The sequence below is a fragment of the Podarcis bocagei genome (genome assembly GCF_964188305.1).
Source record: "Podarcis bocagei genome assembly, chromosome: Z".
NCBI lineage: Eukaryota > Metazoa > Chordata > Lepidosauria > Squamata > Lacertidae > Podarcis > Podarcis bocagei.
In genome coordinates this window covers 14,829,693-14,844,280 of record NC_138140.1, presented here as the reverse complement: position 1 = coordinate 14,844,280, position 14,588 = coordinate 14,829,693, and the positions used below count along the sequence as shown (strand labels likewise).

The 14,588-nt window shown below is 47.6% G+C and overlaps 1 protein-coding gene across 1 annotated transcript; it reads left to right on the top strand.

Moving 5' to 3' along the window:
• Positions 1-5,304: 5,304 nt before the first annotated feature.
• Positions 5,305-12,936, top strand: UCK1 (uridine-cytidine kinase 1). The gene is made up of 7 exons (XM_081179103.1): positions 5,305-5,525; positions 6,863-7,022; positions 7,931-8,027; positions 8,503-8,645; positions 9,964-10,058; positions 11,254-11,302; positions 11,548-12,936. The coding sequence occupies exons 1-7, from the start codon at positions 5,382-5,384 to the stop codon at positions 11,733-11,735; spliced, it is 876 nt and encodes a 291-aa protein (XP_081035229.1). The 5' UTR covers positions 5,305-5,381; the 3' UTR covers positions 11,736-12,936.
• The last annotated feature ends 1,652 nt before the right edge of the window (positions 12,937-14,588 follow it).

The window sequence follows — 14,588 nt, the reverse complement described above, 5'->3', positions numbered from 1 at the left end:
TTTTAAATGATTGTTAACCCTAGGCATTGGAGCTTTTTAAAGAAAAATATGTGCTGGAATTTGAACCCATAAAAATTGCATTTACTGCAAAAAAAATACCCAGCTTCAGAATCCGACTGTTGGTTTGTGTTAATTTCAGCACAATTACTGTGGTGCTCTCACAGTCATTCCCTTGGCAGGGATGGGGTTTTAGTTAAATTGGGGTGGGGGCGAAGGCATTGGGGGCAAAGGGAGGAAGAGGTGGTGGGGTTTTTTCCCCAGTTCAAGTTGTGACTCTGTGCTTCAAAAAAGATGAGGCATTCCTTGCATTTTCAAGCTTGCTGAAAAATTTCCTTGACTTTGGTGTTCTGCCAACCAGCCTCCCTCGGTCTGATGGTGTATATTTATGGTTTACCCCACCCACCCTGAATCCTGATTGTAAAAATGTCCAAACCTGTTACTTTTTTATATATTAAAGAGAAAGGGGCGAGGGAGACACTCAAACAAGTGACAATAAATGTGGTTAAAGAACCCAGCCTTGAATATCAGCCTATTTTACAGTGCATGCCTTGGTCAGCCAAGATTAAAGTGACAATCAAATCCAGTTTCTCCCATTGGTCTGGTTTCCTGCTTGTCTACCATGTCTCTCTTCCTGGTTCCTGTTGGTTGGCCTGTTTGGGCCATTAGCCTGGTGGGTGATGGGGGGAAGGTGGGGCGATCCACAGTGGGAAATCCCACGCCAGAGAACCAGGTGGTAGGCGAATTGCCATGGCCAGATTCAGAATCAGTATGTCCCTGAGTAAGGTTTGAGGGCTGTAGCTCACTGGTGTAAGCATCTGCTTTGCAAGCAGAAGGTCCTAAGTTCAATCCCCAACAGCTTCAAACAGGACTGGGATAAGTCCCCCTGCCTAAAACCCTGGAGAGCCACTGCCAGTCAGTGTAGACTATATTGCACTGGATGGACCAATAGTCTGGTTCAGAATAAGGCCAGCTTTCCAGGTCCCTACTTAAAACCAGCTCTTCGGGACCACAGAGACTAGAATATTACTTCATCTTTGGAAGTAGACCACAACTAAGTGGCATTGTGCATGTTTTTCATACAGAAGGTCCCAGGTCCAACCTCTGGCATCTCCAAGAAGGAATAGAAGAGACCCCCTGCCTGAAAGCCTCTCCCAGATATTGTAGACAGTACTGAGCTGGATGCTCCAATAGTCTGATTTGGGTTCCTAAAGTTCCTTCCGGTCTGAGCCATCGTTAGGCATCTGCATGGCGGTGACAGCAACACTGCCCCCCAGTGATGTCCAGGAGCTGATTTTTTTATTTCCCACAGTGCCCAAGGGCACGTAGTATAGTGCTACTCTGTGGCATTCTGCAGTATTTAAATGGTGACTCACAGAACAGATGGGCCAGAGGCTGGTGGGCCCTCTTGAGGTCTTGCAGCCCTACCTGGAGATGCTGGGGGTAGATGCTGGGACTTTCTGCTTGCAAGGCAGGTGCTCTACCAGGGAGCTACAAAGGTTCTTCAAAGAAGGTCATCCCATGTTGGGACCACACACGCTTCATGTGGAAGCCATTCCCTTTGTGGAGGCAAAAATGTGCCCAGACATTTGTATCAAAAACAGAGCTACCTTTCTGTTTTGCCAAAGGCCAAAGGATCTGGACACAAGAATACCAGACCCTGCTTTACACAAGGATACAAATGGCAGAAGCCCTCCTTTCAGCTTCAGAAAGCCCCAGGGATGTAGCAGCAAAGTACTGTACTTTTCTGTGTATAAGACGAGTTTATTTCTTATACATGGATAGTGCATAGGGTAGACGTTTGATTGGTTGCTGCCATGGCTTTCAACAGCTATTGGGTGTGTTATTGGTTGCTGCGTCAATGGCTGATGTTGATTGGCTGTCGCTGCGGCAATTGGGCGGGCAATAGGCCGCTTCTGACAAGAGGCGGAGTTTTGGACACGTGGGTGAGCGATTTTCAGCAATCCCCCCCTTTAGAAAGCTCAACAACCCTGGGTAACCCCCCCCCCAAAAAAAGCTCAAAGACACTGTGCCATCTCCCCCCATTTTCTTAAATTTGAGCCCGCAAAAATAGTCTTATACATGGGGGCGTCTTATGGGCAGAAAATTATGGTACAGTGGTACCTCAGGTTAAGTACTTAATTTGTTCCGGAGGTCCGTACTTGACCTGAAACTGTTCTTAACCTGAAGCACCACTTTAGCTAATGGGGCCTCCCGCTGCCGCTGCGCCGCCGGAGCACGATTTCTCTTCTCATCCTGAAGCAAAGTTCTTAACCTGAGGTAATATTTTTGGGTTAGCGGAGTCTGTAACTTGAAGCGTATGTAACCTGAGGTACCACTGTATATCTCTGTCTGGCCAGGCTATGCAGCACATATCAGCAGTTTAGAACTGCAGCAAAGCTCCCCTTTCTCTTACCTTCATCTGACATGGGGTATCCCATGATCTAGGCCAGGCGTAGGCAAACTTTTTCAGCAGGGGGGCGGTCCACTGTCCCTCAGACCTTGTGGGGGGCCAGACTATATTTTGAAAATAAAAATGAATTCCTATGCCCCACAAATTACCCAGAGATGCATTTTGAATAAAAGGACACATTCTACTCATATAAAAACACGCTGATTCCCAGGCCGTCCACTGGCCGGATTCAGAAGGCGATTGGGCTGGATCCAGCCCCTGGGCCTTAAGTTTGCCTACCCATGATCTAGGCCAGCAAAGCAATCAACACACAGCTGGGCCATCTCCGAGAACAGAAGCGCTTGTGCAAGCAATGAAGTCAGCAGGAGTCTGCATTAGACAAAGGGTGAATTGCGCAAGGCCACCTACACCACCTCATTTGCAATTGTTCTGCATTTCCACCACATTCCACCCCTTGGCTTTACGCTATTTTCCCTTCATATCTTGCTAATTGCTCTGCTCGCTCAGCCCCCCCAATAACAGCTTGCACTTTGGAATAGGACTGTTTCCAGTTCTCTGTCACATCATTCTTCAGTTCTAGAAAGGAACTTGCTGCTCATGCACAGAAGAGTTTATCAGGTTGCTTCCATCAATTGCTTGTTTCCCTTTTCCATGACCTGCTTGCATTAAAAAAAGCCAAAATTGGTTATATACAATATGGTGAACATAATACACACAAGATAAAGGACTGTATGACACAGGTAGTGTGTTATGCTTCCTCTAAGCAGGCCAAGAATCCTGTTATTCCTGCACCTTACTTAAGCTGTACACAGATGAATTGGGCAAATGGTGTTAGTTATTACCACCCAGTAAGTACCTCCGGCTGATCATCAGGTTGGTTGAGTTGATTGGGATAAACAACCCATACCTTCTGTCCTGGTGTTAACTCACAGTTTGTGGATCCAAAAACTTTACCCCTTCTGTTAGTAGCAGGTGCACTGACTTCGGCCCCACACTGTGGGTACTCTGCACGCACCACACCGTCATGTCAGTGTGACGTCACATTGCCACATCATGATGCGCAGTGCACAAGCGTGCTCCAGCAATGCAATAGCAACTGGGCCAGGGCCTCTGCTGTGGAGCCTCTATTGAGGCCCACTATGGAACCACCCCAGAACCACATCCATGGCTGCAGCAGGCCTCAACAGAGGCCCCACAATGGAGGCACAGGCTTCAGCCCAGTCATCACCACAGCGCCAGAGGTAAGGTGGCAGGTGGCAGCAGCAGCAGGGCAGAGGCTGGGCACTCACAGCAACATTTTTGTGGGTACACAAGCCCACGGGGCCCCTAGAGTTGGCACCAGGGGTTGGTGGGCAGCCCTGGCTCTGCTACCTGTTGGATGGCTGGTGTGCCCAGTTTTTCACAAATCAGCTGGGCTATGCACTGGCCACCCAGAAGCACCACATCCTCTGCACTGATATTATGTAGCAGCACCTTTCCTTCCCCTTGCAATCTGCCCATAGGTGCCACGCGGAACTATGTTCCCTTCACCTAAGCTCTAGGGCACTGTTATGCACCCTCTGGCCAGCACCACTTCCTCCTCTGACGCTCTAAGATCCTGCACTACTGGGTGTTGCCTGGAGGCACAGCTTGCCATTTGGCTACGCCTTCCACATCTTAAGTTGTTTCACAGGTGCAGGCGCTTCCAGTCCTATCATCATGGTGAAAGGGCGTTTGTCCAGCGCTCAGTGGACGGATAAAGGTAAGGGTAAAGGTACCCCTGCCCGTATGGGCCAGTCGTGACCAACTCTAGGGTTGTGCGCCCATCTCACTTAAGAGGCCGGGAGCCAGCGCTGTTCGAAGACACTTCCGGGTCACTTGGCCAGCGTGATGAAGCTGCTCTGGCGAGCCAGCACCAGTGCAGCGCACAGAAACGCCGTTTACCTTCCCGCTATAAAGCGGTGCCTATTTATCTACTTGCACTTAGGGGTGCTTTCGAACTGCTAGGTGGGCAGGAGCTGGGACCGAGCAACGGGAGCGCACCCCGCCGCAGGGATTCAAACCGCCGACCATGCGATCGGCAAGCCCTAGGCGCTGAGGTTTTACCCACAGCGCCACCCGCGTCCCAGTGGACGGTTACTCCATTCCAATTCTGCTTGCTCTGCCACTGCTGCCCCAGCTTCCGAATGTGATTTGGGGTTAGCTGTTTTACTTTCTGCTGCCAAGTCCTATTCAGATATTCAGTTAACCCTGAAGCTGCTGGAGGATGAGGGATTATTTTAGATGTTACAAATGGTTTTAAATATATTTTATTTTATTTTTAATTGTATTTCTGCCACTCCTGGGCTCCTTTTGAAAGTAGCTGTGTGATAGAAATTTAATAAATAATTTGCATAAGCTAAAATGAATTGTTAGTCTATTGGATGTCACAAGTCTACATGGCATACATTTAAAGTACATAATTTCCCCCAAATAATCCTGGAAATTGTAGATAATCCATTGACAGTACTACTATTCCCAAAACCCATAACAAACTGCAGTACGCAGGATTCTTGGTGGTGGTAGTGAATAATGCACTTTAAATCTATGCTGTGTACTCAGCCTTAAGTGTGGTGCAGCGCAATGAACAAAATTTGGTTGATTATAGTTGCTCGGATTTCCAAGTATTTAACTTTTTTTTTAATCCTATGCTGCAGCACTTTATTGCGCTTCCTTCCCAGCTTCAGCCCCGCCTCCTAACCCCGAAAGCCCCGCCCCCGGCGTCCCCGCCTCGCCTCTTGTCACTACCGCCTTCGTGCGCAACAGACTTTGCGCAAGCTCTCCGGAGGAGGCTAAAGAACTTCGTTTCCCAGCTTGCCCCGCGGCCCGCCCGTGAGCCGACGGAGCGCTCCCCGCCGCGCTGTGGTTGCTGGGAGACGGAGTCTTTGCGTTCTGGGGCAGTGGCAGCTGCGGCATCTGAGACGGGGCCGGCCCTTTCTGCAATGCCCAAGCCATGGCCACTACGGGCAGCAATGGCATCGGGTGCAGCGGTAGTAGTAACAGTAGCAGCAGCAGCCTGCAGGGCGCCGGGGAGGCGGAGCGGCCGCATCCGCGTCCTTTCCTGATCGGGGTGAGCGGAGGCACCGCCAGCGGCAAGGTAGGTAAGCGGGGGCTGCCTGGCTACGTGGGCCGCCGCGCCCCTGCCAGAGTGCAAAATAAAAATGCAACAACAAAATAACGATATTGCAAGCAAAGCAACAGAATGTGGGTTAATTCTCCTGATTGCATTGCATTGCACTGCGGACCAGTTAAAACCTGTGCGCGATTCTTTCAAAAGCTTCAAATCCCTGAGAATTTTCCCTGTATCTCTCCTGACACCTTTAAACGTCCCGGATCATGATGGTGATGCCTATATTGCATTTATTCTTACATTTGTATCTCATCTTTCCTCCAAGGGGGTCACTTGTATTCTTCTCCCCCCCCCCGCCGCCCCATTTTCTACTCACAACAACCCCGTGAGGTGTGTTAGGCTGAGACACTTATGGAACTGGCTCAAGGTCACTCGGTGGGCTTCATGGCTGGGAGGTTTGAGCCTTGATCTCTCCCAGGGTCTAGTCTGACACTTTTTAGCCCCTACTCCACGGTGTATTTTTGCCTATAATTCCCTCTCCACCATCCAGGGGCAGATGTTGATCTGTTATCTTCATCATCAAACCTTTTATTGGCATCACATACAAACATCCAAAACAAATCAATACAGAATTACCACTTCCCCAGTGGCACAAAACATTTGCTAAAAGAAAGGAGGCAGCGCAGTGTATCCTCACATCTCTAGGTCTCCAGGGAGAGATGATCTATAATGAAACTATTGAAACTTAATCTTCAGAGCTCCTAATCCCAGAGGGGGTGCAGAAGTGAGTTTAGTCCACATAGCTTACTTTTTTTCTTTAAAAAGGACACCCCAAATTTCCCCTATTTTTCATTTCCTCCCCCCATAACTAGAAAACAATAAGGCATAGGATTTTTATTATTATTATTACTCACACCAGTGACTTTGATATGCAAGATAATCCAGTACAGCAATTTTAATCAAAATGTGAGGTGCAGTAGTTAGAATTTCTTTGAAAATTGTTGTGATCTGTTGTGGCACAACCCACGGAAGAAGATAACAATGGTTACCCAGACCTTCTTGCTGGTTAGGAAGGGGCCACCATAACAGTTCAAGCTTCAAGGCCCCAAAAATGTAGATCTACCACTACTCTCTCCCCCCCAAATCCTCCCAAGTCCCTCATTACTTTGCATGGTAAAGCAGACACTGTAAGGTTTCTGGCTTCTAGGGTCTTCTCCTTCTGTTCAGTTTAAATTTATCTGCCTCTTCCTTCATGGACTTCAGTGCTATGTTAATTGTTTTAGGTATGTTAGGCTGAGAAATTTCAACCACATGCGTAGGTTGGTTTGTTTTTCTGATGTGTTCCAAATTCTCCTCCCGGGCAGTCGACAGTGTGTGAGAAAATCATGGAGTTGGTGGGGCAAAATGAAGTGGATCACCGTCAGCGGAAAGTCGTTATCCTCAGCCAGGATCGGTTCTATAAAGTGCTTACAACGGAGCAGAAGGCAAAAGCCCTGAAGGGACAGTACAACTTTGATCACCCAGGTATACCCAGTGGGGCAGCCGGGTAATTTTTAGACAGTAGACTTAGCAGTCCTATGGATAGGAAAGAGGGTCTCCCTCAGAGTGGACGTCTGCCCCCCAATTTTATGCTCATGGCATCCAGCAGCAGTCTCACTTTGTGTTTTCCAGCCTGTGATCTGGAGAATCTTGGGAACAAATATTGTCTATATTTTTAAAAATTAAACCCAGCATTCATTTACAGTGGTACCTCGGGTTACATACGCTTCAGGTTACATACGCTTCAGGTTACAGACTCCGCTAACCCAGAAATATTACCTCGGGTTAAGAACTTTGCTTCAGGATGAGAACAGAAATCGTGTTCCAGCGGCACAGCAGCAGCAGGAGGAGGAGGCCCCATTAGCTAAAGTGGTGCTTCAGGTTAAGAACAGTTTCAGGTTAAGAACGGACCTCCAGAACGAATTAAGTACTTAACCCGAGGTACTACTGTATTAATTTTTTTTTTTTAAAAAAACTTGCCTTTGAAGATGCTGTCTATAGATAGCTTTATGTTGCGGCCAGCTAAGCCCTGTTCAGAGCAGACCCACTGAAATTTAAGCACCTAAGTCAAGGCCATCCATGCCAGTGGTTCTTCTCTGAGCAGGGCTAGCACTGCACAGAGCAATCTGCTTTTGCCCCCTTGAGTAGGTGAAATTGCCTCCACATCCCACCTGTCAAACAGGTAATAAAGCCCTATTTGTTAGTTGCTGCTGTGATACGGGACCAGTAATTCACATCGCCTGCATGGGTCCTCAGTTCATGAGATCAGACTGCGTGGAAGCAGCTTTTGTGCCACCATCATAGTGCCTGACTTCAGTGCATCTTAAATCTGAAACTGCCTCTGCTGCTGATCCAGTTTCGTTTGGCCACCCTTATTTTTTTGCATTGCACAGATGCTTTTGACAATGAATTAATGCAAATGACGTTGAAGAATATTGTGGATGGCCAAACGGTTGAGGTTCCAACGTACGATTTTGTGACCCATTCCAGGTCAGTATGCATTTCCTGTTTTGGGGGGCAAAATGTGGTCTTAGAATTGTAGAGTTGGAAAGGACCCCAAGGGTCATCTTGTCCAACCCTCTACAATTGCAGGGATCGCAGCTAAAGAATCCCTGAAAGATGACCACGTCCTGACGTAGCTTGTTCCCCTGGCGAACAGCTCTTACCATCAGAAAGATCTTCCTAAGGTCATTTGAATTCATTGGTTTGGGTCCTACCCTCTGGAGCGGCCGAAAACAAGCTTGCTCCCTCTTCCATGTGACAGCCCTTCAGTTCTTTGAATATGGCTATCCTATCACCTCTCAGTCTCCTGTTCTCCAGGCTAAACATCCCCAGCCCCCTCAAGCATTCTAAAGTGCTGAAACAGGAAGCATGACATTCCAGATGTTCTCCCTGGGCATTTGGAACAGTCACACTGGGACCTTTCTTAACCACATCTTGCCATTCTGTGTCATGTCCACGGCAGGCTGCCTGAGACGACTATGGTCTACCCTGCAGATGTGGTGCTTTTTGAGGGGATTCTGGTATTCTATACTCAAGACATCCGGGACATGTTTCATCTCCGTCTTTTCGTTGATACGGACTCAGATGTCAGGCTCTCCCGGAGAGGTAACCCCTGGTTTCTTGGAATTTATTTAAACACTTTTACCACAGGGGTCAGAAACTTCTTTAGATGTTGCCTCCACTATCCCATAAACCATTGGCCATGCTGTCTGGGGCTGATGGGAGCTGGAGTCCAGCAACATCTGGAGGGTCACAGATTCCCCAGCCCTGATCAAAAAAAGATATCTTTTCTCATTAGGAAATGCTTCTTCAGAGGTAAAGGTAAAAGGTAAAGGACCCCTGGATGGTTAAGTCCAGTCAAAGGCGACTATGGGGTTGCGGTGCTCATCTCACTTTCAGGCGTTTTCCCACAGACGGCTTTCTGGGTCATGTGGCCAGCAGGACTAAACCGCTTCTGGCACCACGGAACACCGTGACGGAAACCAGAGCGCAGGAAAACACTGTTTACCTTCCTGCCACAGTGGTACCTATTTATCTACTTGCACTGGTGTGCTTTCAAACTGCTAGGTGGGCAGGAGCTGGGACAGAGCAACGGGAGCTCACCCCATTGTATGGATTTGAACTGCCACCCTTCTGATTGGCAAGCCCAAGAAACTCAGTGATTTAGACCACAGCACCACCCGCATCCTTATGCTTCTAAACAGAGGCATTGAAGAGGAATGCTGCTACTTCAGTCAGGGATGGGGAAACCTATGGCCTTTTGGATGTTGCTGGACTTCCAACTCCCGGCATCCCTGATCCTTGGCCATGCTGGCTGAGACTGATGGGAGTTGGAGTCCCACAACATCCAGGGGGCTGCAGGTTCCTCATCCCTTGGGTATACAGGAAGCAATTTTCTAAATATGTTAGGGAGAAGTAGAATGGAGACCATGGAAGTAGAACCTAGACATTGTGACTCGTAACCATTGATAGCCTCTCCTCCACAAATTTGAAGCCATCTAAGGGGGAGGACATCACTACATCTTCCCCAACCTCCAGATGTTCTGGACTAAGAACATAAGGAGAACCCTTCTGGGTCAGGTATTTTGTTCATCTAGTCCAGCATCCTGTACTCAGAATGGTTAACCAGAAGCTATAATGGGAAGCCCACAAGAAGGACCTGAGACCAACAGCACTTGTGATTCCCAGCAACTGATATGCCAAGGCATATTGTCACCAACATTGGAACACAGAACATAGACATTGTAGCCATCAGTAGCCTTATTATTCCCCTTGAATTGGTCCAGTCCTCTTTTGAAGCATTCTACGTTGCTGGCCATTACTACATCTTGTGGACTTGAACTGTGGTTGTAATTCTGTGCTGCTTGAAGAAAGACTTTCTTTTGTCTCTTTAAACTGCCCTGTTTGGTTCCTCCGGCTGTAGTTCTCCGGGATATGAAGCGGGGAAGGGACCTGGAGCAGATCCTGACCCAGTACACAACGTTTGTCAAGCCTGCCTTCGAAGAGTTCTGTTTGCCGGTACCAGAATCTTTTATCCCCCCCCCCCCTCTCAAGCCTATTTCGGAAGCATGGAAGGCTGGTGGAGGAGCATTTCCTCCTCGCAGTATCTCTCTGGCTGTCTCAAGAGAGGCTTCATAGACATTGGCTTGGAATCAAACCTATGGTTTCTTCCCCCTCCCCTTCATGTTAGGAATATAGGAAGTGGCCTTAAACCAGGTCAGACTGTTAGGTCATCTAGCTCAGTAGTGTCTATTCTGACAGCAGCTTTCCTGAGTCTCAAGCAGAGAGGAGGTATTTTCCCCATCAGCTGCTCTCTGGTTATTTATTTTAGCTGGAGATGCTGATCTGGGGCTTTCTGTGTCCTAAATTGTGTTATTCCACTGAGCTTAATTGTGTGGTTCCCTGCTTTCTTCTGGGACAAAGCCTCACCTGGGAATGGAACCCAGAGGGACTTCTTGCATCCCAGAAAGAATTGCGCCTCTTTGACAGCCTTCCCTAACCCCTGATGCTATCCAGATGTTCTGAACTACAGCTCCCATCCCTCCCTGGTTGTTGGCTGTGGTGGCTGGGGCTGGTGGGGTGTGTTCTCCAAAGTAGCTTGTGAAAAGCCAGCCCTGGGAAACTGTAAGCCTTGCAGACGTATCAGGCCTTCGAACACTCCCCCAGGCTACATCTCTCAAAGCCCTTGCTGCAAAGCATGTATTTCCCTGGCTGGAATGCTTCCCTGAACTCCACTGATGCCTCTCACTTCTCTGGGTGCTGGAGTTGAGTGCATCAGTGTTTGTATAGTAGGCTAGTTTCTACAAAGGTAAAATTTATAAGTTGCCCCATCTGCTTTTGCCTCCGGTCCCACCCATCACTGGCATGTGGTTCTTGGAGGGTTGCCCGGAAGGGAACGGTAATCTGATCTGAGGAAGATTCCTCTGTCATAAATGACACCAGTAACAAGAGGAAACGTCTTCACAAAGTCCACATGGACTTAGCCTCCTTGCTCCCTTTCTGCCCTAAAGGCAGAGGTCAGGTGTCTCCAGAGCAGCCTTCCCCCACTTGGAACTCTCTAGATGTGGTTGGGACTCTAGCTCTCATCAGACTGAGCCAGAATGGGCACGTTCAGGGATGCTGGGAGTTAAAGTCCACCAATGCCTAGAGGGCACTAGAGGCAGCTCTGGTGGTTTGTTCATAGACTCACAGTTGTTGTATTTCTTATCTCCAGACCAAGAAATACGCTGATGTGATTATCCCTCGAGGAGTGGACAACATGGGTAAGAGGCATTTTTGCCGTTCTAGGCTCCTGAAGGCTCATTTTGTATATTCATTTCAGGCAAAGAAGATGCACAGACTTCTGAAAGGATGGTTATTAGCTGGAATTTTCCACCACCTGCCCCTCGATTCCTTTGTAATAATTAGCAATAATGTAGATGCCAGACCCTGTGCTTAGTTTGCCACTGACCTCTGTCCCCTTCCCGTAATTAATTCCTCCACTCACCTCTTGCCTTTCTTCCGGCAGTTGCTATAAACCTCATTGTGCAGCATATCCAGGATATTCTTAATGGTGACCTCTGCAAGTGGCAGCGTGGGACGATGAACGGGCATGGACGCTCCTCCAAGAGGCCCTTCCCTGAGCAAGTAGACAGCAGCCCCCTGCTAGCTCCCGGCAAACGGTCCCACTTGGAGTCCAGCAGCCGCCCCCACTAAGGCGGCCGGAAGCCCCTCCCACACCAGCTGGACTTTTGACCGGTTCCAAGGTTCCCTTTGGATGCCCTTCAGTGCTCCATATTCTCTTCCAAGAGGTGACAAATATGTGGTTTTAAACTGCCTTCTGTTTTTAGTTTCTCTCCTTTCAGTTAGTACCTAAATCTCCCCCAGAAGTTAAAAGGAAAAGTGCTCCTTTTTTTTGGTGTTCTCTCTAGTCTTTGCCTGCCATGGTTTTTAATTTTCTAGGAAAGAAAATGGGTCTGCCACGGGCAAGCAAATTGTCTTTGTGCTTAAATTGTTCCCTATTTCTCTCCCCCACCCCCACCCCAATATAATTTGACACAGGAGTGATGGCCAGAAGGCTGCTTTTCAAAGTCAAATTTATCTCCCTGCAAATTCATTTCATTACAGCAAGACTTTTGCATAATATTTTGAGATAGGAAAGGGCCATGTGGAATGGTGTGCAATTTCTCTTCTGCCGCATATTGTCTCTCTGCTAAGGGAAAGAAGTAAAGGGTGCCCATTAGCTTTAAAAGCCAGAATCATTTTAGTACAAAAAAATCCAGCATCACCATTATCTTCTGGCAACCAGGGGGGTAGCCTGCCCCCTTCTATCTCTCAGTTATATGGTGCTTTCTCAAAGACCCGGAGGGGGGTAACTTTGGTGTTTTTATGCACTCCACTATGTAACGACGGGATAGACTTAGGAGGATGTGTGTTTTTAAATATAAAGCAGCTGTCTTTTCTCAGACTGCATCTAGCTAACATAGAGAGAACTGACTTGGCAGTTCTGCGCTCTCTATATAGCAAGACAAGGGGCAACCGCTGAGATCAGCTGTGGGCAATGGCAGAATCCATCTCTTTATGGCTTCCAGTTGACTTGTAGTTTTAACGAGTGGTAGATTCTTCTTTGATCAGTAATCACCACTAAGTAAACAGTGTTTGCCTCATCTAAAATGTTTTTCTATTAAAATGCATTTGTGCTGCTATCGCTGCCACTACCAGGTGGCATTTTTCAAAGTTTGGAGATCTTGTTTTGACGTTGGAAAATACCTGGTCAGTGGTTTTTATAGAGTCATTTTAACCCCCAGGCAAGTGGTAAAAGTGAGGCCTTGCCAGCTCTACATTTTCTAAAAGCAAGGCTTCTCAGTTAGTTGGTTTGTTTTGGCTTTGTTAATAAATAAAAAAACATGGAAAAATGGCACATGACTGAGTTGTTTTTCCCTTCCTCCATTGTGTGTGTGTGTGTGTGTGTGTGTGTGTGTGTGTATGAACCTCCATAATATGATCAAAAGGAATATGGTCAGTGCAAATCCTACCTTGGCTTCAAGTACACTAATCATACAGTAGTTGCCAAAATTTGTTCAACAGGAATCACCCAGGTTTATGGAGGCTCTGTTCAGCTGAGAGAGGAGACAGTGAACTGTCCATTATGGTGTGGTGGTTAAAGATCTAGGAGACCAGGGGAAAAACGTGGTTACAAAGCACAGATCCAGACGAGGGGCTTCCGGTTTGGATCGCGGACGGCGAGGAAGCGTGGAGAGCCTCGTAAGGGGCTTTCTGAGCAGTTCGGAGGCTTGGGGGAGTTGCAAGGGCACTGCACCCCCCCATAAATCCCAGGGGGGAAACCCTGGGGGATAGGCTTCCCGGCAGCGTGGGAGCGGCTTTTGCACAGCTTGGAGTTTTTTCACAACAGTGGAAAGACGCCCAGGGTGGAGCCGCGAGCGCAAGAAAGGGAGAGCACCGACTCCGTGCTGCAATGCCTCCTGCTTCTGCCGAGAAGGGCGATAAATCTTCGTCAGATAAGAAGGGATTCTCCAGTGTGTGGTGTGCTGAGGTATTTAGAGAATGTGGAAACTAAACTGAGAGAGCCCGGGATGATTAAGGATTTACAAAAAGGAATACACCCGTTGGTGAGCAGAAAATGGCGCAGACAATTATATCGCAGACAGTTTAAAAGGGCAATATCTACAAACGGCCGGACTGAGTGAGTAGTGAATGCTGTAGCAATTTTTGACAATTTGAAATAATTATTGGCCATAAAGTTGGCCTAAAAAGAAGATATAAAGCGACAAAAGAGGGTGCCAGTTGGATGAGAAGCTTGTCGGATGGGTTTTTCCTTTTTAATGTTTTGTAAATACACTGTTTCTTTTTACGGAGGACAAAGCCGTAGAGAAATTTTGGACTTAAAAGTTAGGAGAAGGGGACCGAAGGCGGCATAGAGATAAAGGGACAAATAAGGATACTTTAATAGGAGCTCCGGGGGAGAAACCGTGGAGGAATTAAATAAAGCGAAGAGTACTAAACGCTAAGGGGACTCCCCCACGTGGGTTCTGCTTCCCTCGCCCATTTCCTCCCTAGTTGGATTTATTGTTTGCTGCTACCCGACGTCCTCGCCCACCCTGCTGGACCTTTCTCCTCCTCTGCTTTGTCCCCCTTGCCCCTCACTTCTATACTCCTCTTCCTACATTTGACTAAGGCAATGGACAGATTGGTGGACCTTTCGTTATTTGCTGAGGAAAGAGAAATGGATTATAAAACCTAAAAGTGGCTTTGCCTTTTAGACTGGAAGGAAAATAGACTTTTAACGCGACAACATTGGCTAAACAGCTAATCTAAAATGGTCTCATAGCCTAATAGATTTATTGACTCTCACCTTAATAGACTCTGGGGAGCTTTCACCTAATATAGTAAGCTTAATAGTCTCATTTGTTTATTATTGGTTTAAGTGGACTACTCTAATAAGGGACAAAGTACTCCGGTTTGAGAGTTATCACCAAGATCTACAACACCTTCCTTTACACGGATTAGGCCAGCAAGTGGCTGAAGCTTGGAGAAATCAAATTGGATCGA

Bases quoted from the DNA above. Each gene is read 5' to 3' on its own strand.
- UCK1 (XM_081179103.1), top strand. From the start codon at position 5,382: ATGGCCACTACGGGCAGCAATGGCATCGGGTGCAGCGGTAGTAGTAAC. The intron at 7,023-7,930 runs GTATACCCAGTG...TGCATTGCACAG, and splicing joins GTACAACTTTGATCACCCAG to ATGCTTTTGACAATGAATTA. The intron at 8,028-8,502 runs GTCAGTATGCAT...TGTCCACGGCAG, and splicing joins GATTTTGTGACCCATTCCAG to GCTGCCTGAGACGACTATGG.